The following is a 19,174-nucleotide window of genomic DNA, read 5'->3' on the forward strand; positions in this document are numbered from 1 at the left end:
TTGAAGTCGAAACGCTTTCAAATGTGCTCAGAATTGCTTAAAATATTTTTAAATTGAAATTTCTCAATATTTGATTTTGAAAAATTGACTGAAGTGAGCAGCTTAACACAACATGCAACAATGCTGGTGAGGAGGGCGAGGGCAGGGGAGCATTTGTAGCAGTTATATATTACTTTTCATTGACTTAAAAAAAAAATCATTAAGGCCTTTAGAAAGAGAACCAAAAAGGAGGAAATCACAAGTCATGTTTTGTCTATCGCTCTATAGTCCGAACAGAAATAACGTAAATATAGATTTCCTCTTAAACGTTTAGTGGAGTGTTAATAGAACCAAGAGTTCTGTAACGATGTATAAAAATTGCAAGAAGCTACTTTAGAAGAAACCACTATTTGTTTATTGAGAAAGACACAGAAGACACTTTGATTAAATTGATAATGTACAGTTTCAATTTAGCATAAATGTTTGAAATAGGAGATTAAAAATTGAGAATACAATGAAGTTTGTTTCCAGCTATTTAATTGCAAATTATCTAAAATAATTCAAAATTTTTCCTGATTATTCCATTTTTCCATCTTTCGGATGAGAAGTTAAACCGAGGTCCCGTCTGCCCTCTCAGGTGGATGTAAAAGATCCCACGGCACTATTTCGAAGAAGAGCAGGGGAGTTATCCCCAGTGTTCTGGCCAATATTTATCCCTCAATCACATTGCTGTTTGTGGGAGCTTGCTGTGCACAAATTGGCTGTAAAGCGCTTTGAGATGTCCGGTGGTCGTGAAAAACGTTCTATAAATGCAAGTCTTTCTTTCTGATAAGAACAGGGATTAATATTGTGGAGAAGGAGTGAAAAATATTGGAAGCAAAATTTGTAAATTAACATCGCCATATTAGTTTTCAAGTCAATCTGATTGGTTCTCCTGTCCAGGAAGAAAGATGAATGTTTATTTCTGTTAACTCTTAGCTTTTCCTGTTTTTAATTTGGTGACACAAATGATGTATGTGATTTTCTGCATCTGTGAATAAGTGCTGTATTTCTGACATGTTACATGAGGGGTGCGCTGCTTCAAGAAGACAGCATTTATTAATGGAAGTACTTGAAGTTGAAAATATGGATACCCGTTTTTGTTCAATACTTTTTAATACTGTGAACTAAAGAACGACAGCACTTTATATTTAGGAGAACATTTTTAGCCAGTATGTAGCAAGCCCAACAAGGGAGGGGGCGGTTCTGGACTTAGTTTTAGGGAATGAAGCTGGGCAGGTGGAAGGGGTATCAGTGGGAGAGCATTTTGTGCTAGTGACCATAATTCAGTTAGATTTAGGGTAGTTATGGAAAAGGACAAAGATAGACCAGGAATAAAAGTTCGCAATTGGGGAAATGCCAATTTTGCTAAGCTGAGATATGATTTAGCCCAAGCGGACTGGAAACAGCTACTTGAAGGTAAATCAGTGGGAGGCATTCAAGGAGGAGATAGTGAGGGTTCAGAGCAAGTATGTTCCCTTAAAGAAAAAGGGTAGGACGAACAAATCTAGAGGGACATACAGGGTAGGATAAAGAAAAAAAGGGAGGCTTATGACAGATACCGAGGGCTCAATACTGCAGAAACTCTAGAGTATAGAAAGTGCAGAGGTGCAATTAAAAAGGAAATTAGGAAAGCAAAGAGAGAGCATGAAAAAATGTTGGCAAATAAAATCTAGGGAAACCCAAAGATGTTTTATAAATGCATTAAGAGCAAGAGGATAATTAAAGAAAGAGTAGGGCCTATGAGGATAATCTGTGTGTGGAGGTGGAAGATGTGGGTATGGTTCTTAATTAATACTTTGCATCTGTTTTCACAAAAGAGAGAAGGGCGATGCAGACATTGCAGTCAGGGAGGCGTGTGAAATATTAGATGAAATAAACATAGTGGAAGAGGAAGTACTAAGGAGTTTAGCATCTTTGAAAGTGGATAAATCTTCACCCCCATGAAATGTATCCCAGGCTGTTAAGAGAAGCAAAAGAGGAAATAGCAGGGGCTCTGACCATCATTTTCCAATCCTCTCTGGCTACAGGTGTAGTGCCGGAGGACTGCTAACGTGGCACCTTTGTTTAAAAAGGGAGGAAGGAGATAGACCGAGTAATTACAGGCCACTCAGCCTAACCTCAGTGGTGGGAAAATTTTGGAAACATTTCTGAGGGACAGGATAAACCTTCATTTCAAAACACATGGGTTAATGAAGGACAGTAAGCATGGATTTGTTAAGGGAGGGTCGTGTCTGACTAACTTGATTGAATTTTTTGAGGAGGTAAAAAAAAGAGTCGTTGAGGATAGTGTGTTTGATGTAATGTATATGGATTTTAGCAAGGCTTTTGACAAGATCCCACATGGCAGACTGGTCACGTAAGTAAAAGCCATGGGATCCAGGGCAATATGGCAAGTTGGATCCAAAATTGGCTCAGAGGCAGGAAGCAAAGGGTAATGATTGATGGGTGTTTTTGTGACTGGGGTTCTGCGGGTCTCAGTACTAGGTCCTTTGCAATGATTTAGACTTGAATGTAGGAGATATGATTAAGAAGTTTGCAGATGATACTAAAATAGATTGTGTGGTTGATAATGAAGAAGAAAGCTGTAAACTGCAGGAAGATATCAATGAACTGGTCAGCTGGACAGAACAGTGGCAAATGGATTCAATCCGGAGAAGTATGAGGTAATGCATTTGGGGAGGGCTAACAAGGAAAGGGAATACACATTAAATGGTACGACACTGAGAAGTGTAAAGGAACAAAGGGACCTTGGAGTGCAGGTCCACAGATCCCTGAAGGTAGCAGGCCAGGTAGATAAAGTGGTTAAGAAGGCATAAGGAATACTTGCCTTTATTAGCTGAGGCATAGAATACAAGAGCAGGGAGGTTATGCTTGAACTGTATAAAACACTGGTTAGGCCACAACTAGAGTACTGTGTGCAGTTCTGGGCACTACATTACAGGAAAGATGTGATTGCACGAGAGAGGGTGCAGAGGAGATTTATGAGGTTATTGTCTGTTTTGGAGAATTTTAGCTATGAGGAAAGATTGGGTAGGCTGGGTTTGTTTTCTTTGGAACAGAGGAGGTTGAAGGGAGATCTGATTGAGGTGTATAAAATTATGAGGGGTCTAGATAGAGTGGATAGGAAGGACCTATTTCCCTTAGCAGAGGGGTCAACAACCATGGGGCATAGATTTAAAGTAATTGGTAGAATTATTAGAGGGGATTTGAGGGGAAATGTCTTCACCCAGAGGGTGGTGGGGGTCTGGAACTCATTGCCTGAAAGGGTGGTAGAAGCAGAAACCCTCACCACATTTAAAAAGTACTTGGATGTGCACCTGAAGTGCCGTAACTTCACCACTGACACCTGGGAGTCCCTGGCCGAAGACCGCCCGAAGTGGAGAAAGTGCATCCGGGAGGGCGTTGAGCTCTTCGAGTCTCAACGCAAAGAGCGTGAAGAGGCCAAGCGCAGGCAGCAGAAGGAGCGCGCGGCAAACCAGCCCCATCCACCCCTTCCCTTGACGAATGTCTGTCCCACCTGTAACAGGATCTGTGGCTCTCGTATCGGACTGTTCAGCCATCAAATAACTCACTTTGGGAGTTGAAGCAAGTCTTCCTCGATTCCAAGGAACTGCCTATGATGAACCCACGAGGTTACGGACCTAGAGTTGGAAAGTGGGATTAGGCTGGATAGCTCGACACGATGGGCTGAAATGGCTTCCTTCCGCGCTGTAAACTTTTACGATTGTATGATTCTATGAATAGATAAGTGTGAGGTGGTGCAGTTTGGTAGGAGGAAGAAGGAGGCTGCCTACTCTATGGAAAATGAGAGTTTAAATGGGATAGAGGTGCAAAGAGATCACATCTTTCAAAGTAACAACGCAGGTTAAAAAAAGCCATAAAGGTGTAAATAAAGCACTGGGGTTCATTTCAAAAGCAGAGAAGTTATGTTAAAGCTGTATCGAGCCGTGTCTCATGATTTGAGACAGTGGGGTGGCACTGTATACAAGCTTTAAGTGGCTGTTATGAAAGTAGTTGTAGTAAATTTTGCTCATGGACGAAATGGTCATGCGTGAGGGAGTTTGTGGCCCACTCAGTACAAAGAAAAATTCGAGGGAACCTTGTCCACCACCCACAATATTTTGCCTTTGGTTCCTTCCAGAGTGCCAGCGGTGGCAGAGCAAGGGTCTCTGAGTTGGCTGCATGTAAATGCGTGAGGCAGGTGATGGATAGATTGTTTGCCAGGGTGAAGAGTTGTGTAAATTTCCCCTGTGATGAGAATAGCCAGACCGAGCGGGCATTCAGATTCGCCTCTCCGGCTGGATTTTCACCGGTATAAGGTGCCATCGACTGCATGCTCACAACAATCTCAGCACCACTACCGCAACCAGGAGCATCCATCAACTGCAAGGGATTTCATTCCGCCAATGTTCAGCTGGGGCGCAACCACAAGAAAAGCTTCATGCAGGTCTGCGCCATATTCCCTGGGAGCTGCCATGATGCTTACATACTGCGGCAGTCCAATATTGCAGGCCTGTCCGTACCTGGAGGGGGCCGTTCAAACCTGGCTGATGACCCCTCTGAGGAACCCCCACCAATGAACACCAAAGAGCGCTACAACACAAGCCATATGACAAACAGATGCGCTTCAGGTGCCTGGACAGGTCTGGAGACACCCTTCAGTACTCGCCAGTGAGGGTGTCTATGATAATCGTGGTGTGCTGCATTCTGTATAACATAGAGCAGCAGCGAGGATTGCGGGGGGGGTGGAAACAAGCTGCTCATCATTCTTCATCTGATGTTCCAATGGAGAAGAGGGGGGACGATGAAGATGGGGCCCCCAACACCAGACCAGTCGCTGACATTACTGCTCAAGATGCCCCTCTGGTTGGATGCCCTAATAGCTCGAAAGTTCAGTTAGTCACTCATACTGCACTGTGGAAATGCTTTGAGTGAAGTTCCCACTTTCATTTTCACTTTTGCCATCGCCCCTCTCCTGGGCCAGCGGTATATCTCTCCCAGCTCTGTGCAGGAGAGCAGCTTGGAGCAGATCAGTGACGCCGTGTGTAAGGCAACGGCTAAGGTGTCTGTCATCCTCGATAGTTGGTCTCGATAGTTTGCACAGCCATGATCAGGGCCTGCAGGAACCGCTCAGTGCGTTGTGATTCAAGTTCCGCCGAGGACACATTCTCGATGGAAGACATCCTCGCAATGTCCTGCAGCATCCACAAATGTTTGAGCTGGACTCCTCCATCCTCTCTGATATTGTGGAGAGTGGGTGTGCCTGGACTGCCAATACCTTGACCATTTGCTGCTGACCCTCCATCATTCTCCTTTTCATTGATGACCCCTGGGGTTCAGCATCTGTATCCAGCTGAGCAGAGCTGGGAGAGGGCTGTGCTGTGCCCTCCGACATGGACTCTACATAGCTGTCCCTGCCACCACTCTCTGCTTGTGAACTGTGATTTACCAGGTGAGACCCTGCCTAACTCTCCTACTGGACCCACCAAAGTGCTGCTACCTGCACTGGTGCCTGGTAAGCATGTGTCATGTGACAGTGCATCCTCACCAGGAATCAGCTCCTCCGAGGAAACAAAGAGGCCTGTGCCTGCTGCTCTTTGTGTGACGGTCCTGGAGGAGGGGAAACATGGGTCAGATTTAATCACGGGCATGAACAAGGGTGGAAATTCATATGATTAAGATGACCATATTTCATTCAGTGCTGAAAAGAAATCAACATGACTGAGTCTTGTATGAGACGTGGGTTGGAGATACTGAATGCTGTCGCCATGCAGCAGTGAAGTCCGAGTTTCACCATCTCCAATGCTCGGGATGCTGACCTCCCGCTTATAAATAGGGTCTTCTGCTCCGCAGATGTTAACTGGCGATCTGTTGTGCCCACCTCTGCTCCCCTCTCTCTCCCTTGTACTTTCTGCTCTTTACTCCTGCCAGTGTCTGTAAGGCATGTGTGCATCCGATGGATATCGTGCATTCAGTGAGAGTGGCAGATCATAGGGGTGGAAATTCAGTTGGAAGCTTCTTAGGGCACTAATGACGGCGGGTCGCTAAATTTTGCGGCGGAAAATGGTTTGCGACGGCAGCCAAAAGATTCAGTTGCTGCACCCTGAGGCAGGCGTTCCACATCTCTCTCAGGGCGCTCGGCCGGGTGAGCAACTGAAAATCCCCAGCTAAAGAGCCGGCTTCGGGGCGCCCTGAGAGAGAGAGACCTCCCGGCAACACAAAAAAATCGGCAGAAAAAACACAAGAAACATTCCCGATAAAGTACACTCCCCAAATAAAGGTGAATCGCAAAAGAAATTCAAAGAAATAATCAATTTCACTTCCCTTTTTCAATCATTCCTTCCCATAGCGCTCCGGGACAGCTTTCTCCCATAGACTTTTGGTTTCCCTTTTATGTTCGCCACTAATCTATTCTCATACTCTCTCTTTGCCCCTCGTTCCCTTTTATTTTAGATCTCCTCAGTACTTTCTGCATTGGGCTTGGTTCTCCTACCGTATTGTATACCTTACATTTGTCACAAGCCTCCTTATTCTGTCTCATTTTAATCTCTATGTTTTGTTGTCCAGGGAGCTATAGCTTTGGATGCTTTTCCTTTCCCCCTTTTGGGAATGTGTCTACTCTGTACCCGAACCACAATCTCTTTGAAGGCCTCCCAATATTCAATTACTGTTTTACCTCCCAATCTTTGATTCCAATCCATCTGGGTCAGATCCCTTTTCAACTCACTGAAATTAGCCCTCCTCCAGATAACTATTCTTATGTTCTTTGTCCTTTCCATTACTATGGCAAACTTGATGATATTATGATCACTGTTCCCCAAATGCTCCCCCACTGAAACATGTAACAGTGATGTCACTGGCATTCATTTGAGGACATGTTTGAGGAAGTGTGTTGAGAAGGAACTAAGGTGTCAGATTATATAGCGACTGGGCTGAGTGGCAGTGATGGATGGAGAAAGGGGAGGTGAGGATGTATATTGAAGCAGAACGATGGGTGCTGCTGTACTTGAGGTGGGTGTGAGGAATGATGTGACGGAATATGCTTGACAAGACAGAGTGGAGAGATGGGGATGTGCGCTTGCGGATGTAGGTGTATCTGCAACTGTGCTCACCTTTCCTGACCTAGTCAGGTCATTAAGCTACCTTCTGCGCTGGATCCAGGTATGGAGCACTATACTCCTCTTCAGTCACCTCCAGCAGCCTCTTTGTCATGCCAGCGTTTTTTTCCTTTCCATTACTGGGGAATAGGACCTCCTTCCTCGCCCTCGCTGCATCCTTCCTGACTCCATCTCGATTTATTATTCTCTTCTACAATTCTCCCAACTCCTCCAGATTACACCAGTGCAATGGGCCTCTAGGTAATCCAGTTGTAGTTGCCTCATGCTGCTGCGCATCGTACCCGCTCGCGTGCATTGGCGATGGGAAACCGGAAGTAAAATGACAATGAGGCATCCATGTTGAAATTTGGACATTGCCATGCATCCCACGATCATCTACGTTTTGCACCCACTACCGCCTTCTCCGCTCAGATCCTGCCTCTGTGGTAATATTAACCCCGTTTTCATTCATTCAGGGGTACTGTCTGCATTTATACTCCTCCCCCTCCCCCCCCCCCCCCCCCCGCCCCACGCACTGGAACTGGTCCAACAGACACTGGATATCATCATCAGTCCCTTGAAACGAGGATGACTTGCTTCCATGCCAAAAAAGGATGAGTTCACAGGTGTTTCAATGAAGGATCTAATGTTCCAGGTCCTGAACTACATGTTGAAGAGTGGAAGATGCCTGTGCGTGGATTTTTTTAACGTGTGGTGACCGTTGTACACCAGCCACCACACGGGCTTGACAGAGCTAGGTCTTGGTCCAGTGGCAAGGGTTAACCAAGACGACTGGAGACCTGCTCTGCTGCACGGACCTAGTGCGCACACATATCGCAGTGTGGGCTGGCCTGTACTGCCCCGGGCCCCGAACTCACGCCTCTCCTGGGCCCACATATTGGATAACGGAGGTTGGCAATGACAACTACTGGGAAGGGGTGGTTAGGCCTGAGCAATGTTGTGCCACCGTGGAACAGGTAACCTACTTGAATGGGAGAGTTGTAGTAGTGGAGGTTACTATCGTCAGGAGCAATGTTCCCTTTAATTTTGGGGAGGAGTGTGGCCTCTTTAACTGGCTGTGCGGCCCATTCAAATTCCCGCGCACGCGCTGATATTTCTATTTAAGAGCCAGTGTGCCGGCTGTGTGGGAGCTCCAGACAGCTGTCCGGCTGCACAGCTTAAAGGGAACATCGTTCAGGAGGATAGACAGATATTTTTGCACCATGACTGGGAGTCCCGAATGGTATGTTGCTTGGGAAATAAGGAGTAATGAAGCCATTGGAATGGAAGCAGAAGGCTTCTATTCGAAATAATTGAGATAATACAACAGAGGAGAAAGGGAAAGAAACAGGCTTTGAGGTAGAGAGTGATGAAACCAATGCTTTACAAGTGGCAAGGAAAGTAAATTTAAAAAAATTGGGAAAACTGGGAAAAATACAAGGGGTCCCAAAAACTAGGAGTCAGGATTGAGTGGGTTTTATGGGAACTCACATAAGAAATAGGAACAGGAGTAGGCCATACGGCCCCTTGAGCCTGCTCCGCCATTCAATAAGATCATGGCTGATCTGATCATGGCCTCAACTCCACTTCCCTGCCCGCTCTCCATAACCCTTCACTCCTTTATTGTTCAAAAATCTGTCTATCGCTACCTTAAATATATTCAATGACCCAGCCTCCAAAGTTCTCTGGGGCAAAGAATTCCACAGATTTACAACCCTCTGAGAGAAGAAATTCCTCCTCATCTCAGTTTTAAATGGACGGCCCCTTATTCTGAAACTATGCCCCCTTGTTCTAGATTCCCCCATGAAGGGAAACAGCCTCTCTGCATCTACCCTGTCAAGCCCCCTCAGAATCTTATATGTTTCAATAAGATCACCTCTCATTCTTCTGAACTCCAATAAGTATAGACCCAACCTGCTCAACCTTTCTTCATTAGACAACCCCTTCATCTCGGGAATCAACCAAGTGAACCTTCTCTAAATTGCCTCAAATGCAAATATATTTCTCCTTAAATAAGGAGACCAAAACTGTACACAGTACTCTAGGTGTGGCCTCACCAACGCCCTGTACAGTTGTAGCAAGACTTCCCTGCTTTTATACTGTATCCCCCTTGCAATAAAGGCCAACATTCCATTTGCCTTCCTAATTACTTGCTGTACTTGCATACTAACTTTTTGTGTTTCATGGACATGGACCCACAGATCCCTATGTACCGCAGCATTTAAATAATAATTTGCTCTTTGATTTTTCCTACCAAAGTGAATAACCTCACATTTTCCCACATTATATTCCACTTAGCCTGTCTATATCCCTTTGCAGATTTTTTGTGTCCTCCTCACATCTTGCTTTCCCACCCATCTTTGTATCATCAGTAAACGTGACTACATTATACATGGTCCCTTCATCCAAGTCATTAATATAAATTGTAAATAGTTGAGGCCCCAGCACTGATTCCTGTGGCATCCCACTAGTTACCGTTTGCCAACCGGAAAATGACCCATTTAACTCGACTCTCTGTTTTCTGTTAGTTAGCCAATCCTCTATCCATGCTAATATATTACCCCCAAACCTATGAGTTCTTATCTTGTGCAGTAACCTTTTATCACAAAGCATTCAAAACAGAATTGGAGAAAGGGGCATTATTAATAACTATGTATTCAAGTTTAGACAGACCTTGGAACTCACTTCCTGGTTATAACATTTTCAGGAGAGAGATGGAGGGGGAAAAGGGCATGGAGTGGATGGCAAAGTTACTGAGGGATTCTACCAGTGATCAGACATAGGATGTCCTAGGGGCTATCCATATGGATAGAGCTAACGAATAGTTAGAGAACCGATGTAATTGTCAGTGTGCATTACAGTGGAGATGAGATAGAGGGGGGGAGATCTGCAGACAATTCAGAGGGGTGTGTAAGAACAACAGGACAGCGATATTGGGCAACTGTCCATTTTCACACCTGAAAATCAGGCATAGTGCTGAGGAAAATTCAGGCCAAGGAATTACAAAACACTAGATCCAGAGAGAAAGCATTGAACAACCTCCGAAGAAAAGAGGGTTGTAATAGAAAGTGTTCTAGAAAATTTGCAGCACTGGTCAGATAGGCTGGGCTAAAAGTAATAAATACAGTTAAAGTGGGAAACACTTTTTACAATGCATCAAGGAGTACTTTCTATTTGTGGAGGAGTGGCAGAGATATACACATGAAATAAATGGGAGTGTACAGGACAGAAAATACAATCACTGTCCACTGGTGTGGCCAGGGTTCAATAACAGCTCTCCCTCACCATCCATCGCTCACTGATATTCTCACCAAATGACTGGTGTCAGCACCGATCGCCTCGCTAGGCAATCCATCCCAAACGTTCGACACCTTCCATACAGTGGTTCTATCTGATCTGTCCACTCTCCTCTTCTCCCATTTAAACAAGTTCTGCAATCTTTCCTTCAATATTGGACTGCACCAGGGGCAGACTGGTCTGGTGCAGATGGATTGAGATAGATTGAGAATTTGGGCTGAGAAATGGTTAATAATAAATCGATGTCGAAAAGTGTACATTGGTGAGACTAAGTAAAGAGAACAGAGACTGGAAACATAAACTATAAATGGCGTCAGATGGTCTGCCCTCTGTTGCCTCATTTCCATCTATTGCCACATGAGAACGTGATTGTCAGCGTGCTTACAAAATGAAGGAAATGGTTGTAAATGTCCAAAATACACTTCCCTTTATATTACTGTGTCTTTTCTGTGACCTTTATGTACTTTACAGCCTGGAGACCCTGAATACCCAATTTATTTGCCTGCTTTTTATGTCCGACATCCTGCTTATTCTTTGTACTCATTCATATTGCATTGTTAGAGGAAATCCTGTGAGAATGCTTCATATCAGATAGTTCAGTGAATGTACTCTGAGACAAAGAAGTGCCCTTCAGCCCTTGATAATTATTTCAACAGATCTTTAATAAAATGCTAATGGATATCAACAGGAGGATGCCAGTCAGTTTGTATAACTCACCTGCCGTTTGGATTTTTGAACCATCCCACTCATAACATTTTCTTTGTCCTCCTGCCTCTGGCCCGGTACCTTAACTTTGTATCCCTAATGAGTCAGCTGTCGGGAATAGATGAACCCAGTCCACACTGCATTCAGTGATCCGTAAGCTTTCAAGTCCAAGGGTGAGGTGGTTACTCTTATAGAATCATACTGCACAGAAGGAGGCCATTCGGCCCATCGTGCATGTGCCGGCTCATTGAAGGAGCTCTGCATTAGCCCCACTTACCTACATAGAATGCTCGTGTGGAGCATAAACACTGGCATGGATCAGTTGAGCTGAATGGCCTGTTTCTCTGCTGTACAAACTTTGTACATGACTACAATCCATCATCATCATAGACGGTCCCTCGAAACGAGGATGACTTGCTTCCACGTCAAAAAGGGATGAATTCACAGGTGTTTCAATGAAGGACCTAATATTCCAGATCCCGAACTACATGTTGAAGGGTGGAAGATGTCAGAGCCAGGTCTTGGTCCAGTGGCAAGGATTAACCAAGACGACTGGGTCCAGCTCTGCTGCACGGACCTAGCCCGCACACATATTGCAGTGTGGGCTGGCCTGTGCTGCCTCTGGGCCTACACCTCTTCTGGGCCCCGAACTCACGCCTCTCCCGGTCACGTCGCTCCATGATCACTTGCTGCTCCTGCTGTATCTGCCCATGCGCCAACCAGCGACCTGGATTTGGGTGATGTCAATCCACACATACAGTAGAAACTTTCCAGCTGTTGGAAGGTTAAAAAATATCCATTTGAAGGTCACACTTCTGGGACAGGCTGTGCTAGGCCTTGGAACTACAACCTTTAATAAAAGCATTAAAAGCACAAAGATATTCCCCGTGTAAAATTAATCATATTGAGAAAGATACGTTTTTAAAACTTTTTTTGGACAGAAGAAATTTCAGTTAATAAGGGAAACATGATAAAGTATTTTTCTCAAAGTATTTTAAGTGATTTGATTGGTTCAGCAACAAGCTATGACAGGCAACTGTTTTATCCATTATAAAATGTTTACATACAGTTTTCCAATTATAATTTTTCAAATGAAAAGCATTACAAAGTTGTGGATATGGAGAATGTAGCATAGGCAAGACTGTGAAGACTATGTAGATAGATACTGTTATGTGAACACCTTGTTGCTCTGTAGATCAATACCCTGTACACCCTGCAATACCTTCACCAGTATTCTGATGATTATTATCCTGTATCCTATTATCTAGCTGTTCTTCTTGGAACCCACAAGTTGTTACTTTAGTCACAATTTGTTTGTGAGTGACTTTATTAAATACTTTCTGAAAGTTAAGAGATATTTACTATCACTCCCTTACTTTCACTCAACAGACAAAAATCAACTCTTTCCCGTAAAGAAAGCTGTGTATTTTTAGACATCATGCCTATTCCTGGATTTTGGCTGTTGTGATGAAATATTTGATGCTTTTCCCTTTTTATTTCTCTGATATCTTGTCTTCTGCTTTCTCACAGTGTCTGCAGACAATGACTGTTTGTGGTACACGGATACACAGGGAAACTGGCGCTCGGGCATCGACTGCTCATTTTTACACTCCTGCTGTGGAAACTGCTCATATCGCTATTGCTGCCTGAACCCAATGGAGCTCATCACTGAAAAACAACAGAAGTATTGTATGCACATGAACCTCAGGTCAGTCGATGTGGTCTCAGTGATCCCAGTTATACACAGGCGGTGCGTAACCGTAATGTTCAGAAACAGGCTCGGGCAGATGGCTGGAGGAAAGCTATGGCATATTCTGGCTCTTGTTTTTACGCAATCCTTTACAGATATTAATGCCTGTGTTGGAGGCAACTAATTTACTGGAATTCTTTGAGGATATAACGAGCATGGTAGATAAAGGTGTACCGATGGATGTGGTGTATTTAGATTTCCAAAAGGCATTCGATAAGGTGCCACACAAAAGGTTACTGCAGAAGATAAAGGTTCGCGAAGTCAGAGGAAATGTATTAGCATGGATAGAGAATTGGCTGGCTAACAGAAAGCAGAGAGTCGGGATAAATGGGTCCTTTTTGGGTTGGAAATCGGTGGTTAGTGGTGTGCCACAGGGATCGATGCTGGGACCACAACTGTTTACAACATACATAGATGACCTGGAAGAGGGGATAGAGTGTAGTGTAACAAAATTTGCAGATGACACAAAGATTAGTGGGAAAGCGGGTTGTGTAGAGGACACAGAGAGGCTGCAAAGAGATTTAGATAGGTTAAGCGAATGGGCTAAGGTTTGACAGATGGAATACAATGTCAGAAAGTGTGAGGTCATCCACCTTGGAAAAAAAAACAGTAAAAGGGAATATTATTTGAATGGGGAGAAATTACAACATGCTGCGGTGCAGAGGGACCTGGGGGTCCTTGTGCATGAAACTCTTTTGAGTTTACCTGCAAAACATAAAACATTAAGACCATGCCACCCGACCTGGGTGAAAAGAACACCAGCTCCTTCGAGCCGGAAATGAACCAGCAACCTAAGGATAATCTTGCTGCATATTGCTACTACAGTCCTCTGCTCTACCAACTGAGCTATCAAAGATAGTTTGCAGGTGCAGCAGGTAATCAGGAAGGTGAATGGAATGTTGGCCTTCATTGCGAGAGGGATGGAGTACAAAAGCAGGGAGGTCCTGCTGCAACTGTACAGGGTATTGGTGATGCCGCACCTGGAGTACTGCGTGCAGTTTTAGTCACCTTACTTAAGGAAGGATATACTAGCTTTGGAGGGGTTGCAGAGACGATTCACTAGGCTGATTCCGGAGATGAGGGGGTTACCTTATGATGATAGATTGAGTAGACTGGGTCTTTACTCGTTCGAGTTCAGAAGGATGAGGGGTGATCTTATAGAAACATTTAAAATAATGAAAGGGATAGACAAGATAGAGGCAGAGAGGTTGTTTCCACTGGTCGGGGAGACTAGAACTAGGAGGCACAGCCTCAAAATACGGGGGAACCAGTTTAAAACCCAGTTGAGAAGAAATATCTTCTCCCAGAGGGTTGTGACTCTGTGGAATTCTCTGCCCAAGGAAGCAGTTGAGACTAGCTCATTGAATGTATTCAATACACGGATAGATAGATTTTTAACCAATAAGGGAGTTAAGGGTTATGGGGAGCGGGCGGGTAAGTGGAGCGGAGTCCACGGACAGATCAGCCATGATCTTATTGAATGGCGGAGCAGGCTCGAGGGGCTAGATGGCCTACTCCTGTTCCTAATTCTTATGTTCTTATGTTCTATGATCAGTTTGGGGAGGCCCATGTGACTGTGGGCTGGTAGCAGCTAGATTCTATCTCCGATAGTCCTGTTATTTTTGGTGTTTCGAGGGTATGAGGCAGAAAGGAGGTCCCCTGTCACACTGCTTGTAGATCTCCTTCTCTGGTCCAGTGGTCCTTTTCAACATCGTGGGGATTAATCTTTCTACAAAGAGCAAAACATTCCTTTCTGGGTTGATATGGCCTTCTTTCAGGAGGCCCCCTGTCTGATACGCAATGCACGGGGTGAATTAGTTTGAGTCTCCTGTGCATAGTGGCACATGAGGCACTCCATTTCTTCCAGAGTAGGATATCGGGCTCCAATCAGAGTGCCTCTATATCCCCTCACATCCAGCAGCTCGCTGTTCCCCACAGACCATGTTAATATTTGCCAGTCTGTAATGGACTGGTCTTGTCTCTGGGTTGTTCCCATGACGAAAGGCAACTTTACATGGACAGGTCATTAGCGGGACCAGGAGGGCAGTGAACCACCTTTAGTCCGGCTCCTACCTTTCCACCTGTCCGGCTTGAGTGGTCTGACCAGCAATGATACTCCTACCAGTGTAGCTCTTGGAGTCACAGGAGCTCAGAAGCCGTTCCCCCGCGTCATGGTGTGGTGCCAAGAGAAGGGGGTGAATCACTTTATACACAAAGAATGCATTCATTGAAAGTTAACCTTTTTCCTTCCTGGTTATTATTGCACACAGTCTATTCTGTATCGTATGTTACAGTTCACCTCTACAGCCAGTCAGAATAAAGAAATTAGAAAAAAGAAACACTTGCATTTCTATAAGCACCTTTCAGTACCTCAGGCTGCCCCAGAGCTCATTATAGCTAATAAAATATTTTTGAAGTGTAGTCACTGTTGAAATGTAGAAAATGCGGAAGCTGATTTGCACACAACAAGCTCCTACAAACATTAATGGGATAATGATGAGATAATCTGTGATGTTTATTGAGGGATAAATATTGGCCAGGACACCGCGGAGAACTCCCCTGCTATTCTTCAAAATAGTGCCGTGGGATCTTTTACAGGCAGAAGGGACCTCGGTTTGATGTCTCAGCCGATAGATGGCCCCCCTCCGACAGTGCAGCACTCCCTCAGTACTGCACTGGGAGCGTCAGCCCGCGTTATGGGCTCAAGTGTCTGGAGTGTGGCACTTAACCAGCATGGCACTGTGGTCTCGTCCAGCTGCAGTGGGCCTTGCCAGAACTGTGCAGGGTCCTGGAGCCAGACCTTGAAAGGATTTCGAGGACAGTGCTGACTGTCAAGGTGAATACTGCCTTCAGTTTTCTTTATCACTGTTTCTTTCCAACACTGAAGGCGATGTCTGTCCCATGTCTCGCTGTATCATGCAGCTGACAGATAGTGTTTTCCCAGCCCAAGGATTTCACTACTTTACTGAAGAGCCCTGCATTTTAACTCCCAGCCTGCATTTCTCAAAGTGCAGGGCATTATTGAAGGCACACATGTGGCATATGGGCCCCAAACACAAAGTAACTTCCCCTTCAAGTCACACACCATCCTGATTTGGAAATATATCACCGTTCCTTCACCGTCGCCGGGTCAAAATCCTCAAACTCCCTAACAGCACTGTGGGCGTTCCTTCACCGTATCATAGATATAGACATTTACAGCACAGAAGGAGGCCATTCAGCCCATCGAGTCTGTGCCGGCCGGAAAAGAGCTATCCAGCCTAATTCAAAATAGCTTCACCAACATCTGAATACCAATGCAGATAGTGCTGAGATTGAAAAGATTCAAAGTTGTTTGAAAGGTTACTAGGTGGTTGCTGGATGGTGTCTCACTGCGTCCCTCAACATAACAGAACTTGCATTTGCTCATCCCCTCATGTAAAATATGATCTTCAAGCCCTGAGGAGCTCACTGAACAAGCAGTGGGGTGAAGCGAGGGGGAGAATGGTGAGATTGCACGAAGGGTATTATGGGCTGCAGAGGTTCAAGAAGAAGGCCCACCGCCACCTTCTCAGGGAAACTAGGGATGGGCAATAAATGCTGGCCTTGCTATTGATGCCCACATGCCAAGAATTCATCTTTTTAAATGTTAAAAACTCCCTAGGACTGTGGGTATGGAATCATGCAAATGTGTGCCTGCTACAGGTACCTCTTTTCTCTTGAAAAAAGGCTGAGTGGTGACCTAATAGAGGTCTTTAAAATTCTGAAAGGTTTTGATAGAGTGGACACAGAGAGAATGTTTCCACTTGTGGGGAAGAGCATAACTAGTGGCCATCAATATAAGATCGTCTCCAAGAAATCCAGTAGGGAATTCAGAAGAAAATTCTTTACCCAAAGAGTGGTGAGAATGTGGAACTCGAGTGGTTGAAGCGAGTAGTATCGATGTATTTAAGGGGAGGCTAGACACGCACATGAGGGAGAAGGGAATAGAGGGTTATGCTGATAGATTTAAATGAGGAAAGCCGGGAGGAGGCTCGAGTGGAGCATAAACTATGGCACGGACTGGTTGGGCCGAATGGCCTGTTTCTGTGCCGTATATCCTGGATAATCCTAACCTTGTACCTGCCACAAATCTTTTATTTTATGGAAATCAATGGATGCACCATTATTTTAAGGATGGCTGTTCACTGGAGCTGTGGTCTCTGACCCCTTTAAGACCACACAGACAAGACCAGAAGAGAGATGCAGGCTTCCAGATGGAGCAGACCATCCAGATGTTAAAGCTGAGGTTCAGATGCCTCGACCATCGAGGGGAGTCTTCCTGATGTGCCTACACAGGTTTACATTATCATGGAGCAGTAGAAGAGGCAATCTCAATCAATCTTCCCTCTCATATTTTGTTTTCGTGCATGCTCCCTTTAAATTTTAGTGGTCGCTCTTGGTATCTCTCCAGCGCCAGGAGTTGGTGATTGGCCTGTGCAGGAGCTGGTGCCTGGCCTGTGCGGGAGCTGGTGCCTGGCCTGTGCAGGAGCTGGTGATTGGCCTGGTGCGGGAGCTGGTGATTGGCCTGGTGCGGGAGCTGGTGATTGGCCTGGTGCGGGAGCTGGTGATTGGCCTGGTGCGGGCGCTGGTGCGGGAGCTGGTGATTGGCCTGGTGCGGGAGCTGGTGATTGGCCTGGTGCGGGAGCGGGTGCATGGCCTGGTGCGGGAGCTGGTGATTGGCCTGTGCGGGAGCTGGTGATTGGCAGGTCACGCACCTTCAGGATAACATTGGTCTCAACCAGGCACAGAAGAGATTTTTATGCAGCCAACCATTCACGGTAGGAGTCCTGAGGTCGGCTTACTAGACCTGTACAAAACAGTTATTTGCATATATGCCCAATACCCTGGCCAGAAACAGGACCCTCCCCCCCCCCCCCTCCCCCAGCCATTGGCCTGAGCCTTACAGCAGGACCCACGAGTACCACAGCATCTCTCTGCAGCTCCCTTATTCTCCCCCATCACAACACAGTGTACCAGTTAATCCAAATGTTACAGTGTGTGGGGCAGCCGTACACTGCCCTGATGTAACCCATTGTATGTGCTGTGTATTTCTAATTGCTAACCAAGTGCTCTGTGTGTTTCTCAGTGGGAGGAGGAGGTGAGCTGTGTGCTTAATGCCTGTTACTCTGTGATTGTGGGGATAGAGGTGTCTGTTCCTCTTTGTGCTGGGTCAGCCGATGGCCCATGTGACTGCAGGTGCCACAGGTATTGCAGCCTGGGTCAAAGGATCATAAAAACAGCTGCAGGCTATTCAGCTCCTGGAGCCTGTTCTGCCATTCAGTTTGATCATGGCTGTCCGACACCTCGAGGTCATTGAGCAGGAGGGCTGAATGGTATGGGTGTGGCGTCGCCTCTTATCTGTGCCAGCTGCTATAATGGAGTGGGCCCTGTCCTCCAGCATAGATTAACTGGCCATTCATCTTATTTGCTGATTGTGGGATCTTGCTGTCTGTATATTGGCTGCTGTGTTTTGCCTACATAACAACAGTTGCAACATTTAAAACATCATGTGATTCATTCACAGTGAAGGACTATGGGATGCAAGGCTGGCCTTAGGAAAAATGGCACCCTTTCTTGGAGTTTAAGTATGTAGTATTAGGAAAAGTTTCAGAAATAAAGTTGTAATCTCAAAAGTTTTTATTACATTTTAAATAATAAATGATATAAGTCATAAAAAATAACATTACAGCTAAGCAACAAATAAACTAAACATTAAATGAAATAATATTAACAAATAAAAAAACATTGACCCAGATACTAGAGGGCATGATCTTAGAATAAGGGGCCGCCCATTCAAAACTGAGATGAGGAGGAATTTCTTCTCTCTGAGGGTTGTAAATCTGTGGAATTTGCTGCCTCAGAGAGCTGTGGAAGCTGGGACATTGAATAAATTTAAGACAGAGATAGATAATTTCTTAACCGATAAGGGGTTTTGGGGAGCGGGCAGGGAAGTGGAGCTGAGTCCATGATCAGATCAGCCATGATGGTATTAAATAGTGGAGCAGGCTCGAGGGACCGTATGGCCTTCTCCTGCTTCTATTTCTTATGTCCTTATGTTCTTATATTGCGGTCGGAGGCTCCCCGTGAGCAGATGCCTCTGACTGCAAACAGTTCTCCGAAAGTACCTGGTGGTCCTGGAGGTTCGAAGACTTACGGCCCTGGGCCTCTGTGCGAAGGCCAGCATGGGGGCCCACTTAACCCAGGGGGCGTAAAGGTTTCCTACACATCACAGGTTTCACGTGGGCTGGCCCAACCTATCAGAGTAGGGGGATCCCCGTTCATA

The 19,174-nt window shown here is 45.4% G+C and overlaps 1 protein-coding gene and 1 non-coding gene across 5 annotated transcripts in view; one reads left to right on the forward strand and one right to left on the reverse strand.

Annotated features, from left to right (window-relative positions):
* Window positions 1-19,174, forward strand: part of shisa4 (shisa family member 4) — a 112,502-nt gene that overhangs the window by 39,424 nt on the left and 53,904 nt on the right. For all 4 annotated transcript variants that reach the window (XR_011587518.1, XM_070859372.1, XM_070859371.1 and 1 more), the window contains exon 2: window positions 12,651-12,828. Coding sequence is in view for 3 of the 4 variants with exons in the window: in XM_070859372.1 (XP_070715473.1) it covers window positions 12,651-12,828 (178 nt within the window). In the remaining variant the exon portion in view is untranslated. The remainder of the gene's footprint in view (window positions 1-12,650; window positions 12,829-19,174) is intronic.
* Window positions 13,634-13,726, reverse strand: trnay-gua (transfer RNA tyrosine (anticodon GUA)). Its single transcript has 2 exons — window positions 13,690-13,726; window positions 13,634-13,669 (listed from the first exon to the last, which is right to left on the reverse strand). It is a non-coding gene; the product is annotated as a tRNA-Tyr (tRNA).

This window comes from Pristiophorus japonicus, chromosome 17 (assembly GCF_044704955.1).
Source record: "Pristiophorus japonicus isolate sPriJap1 chromosome 17, sPriJap1.hap1, whole genome shotgun sequence".
NCBI lineage: Eukaryota > Metazoa > Chordata > Chondrichthyes > Pristiophoridae > Pristiophorus > Pristiophorus japonicus.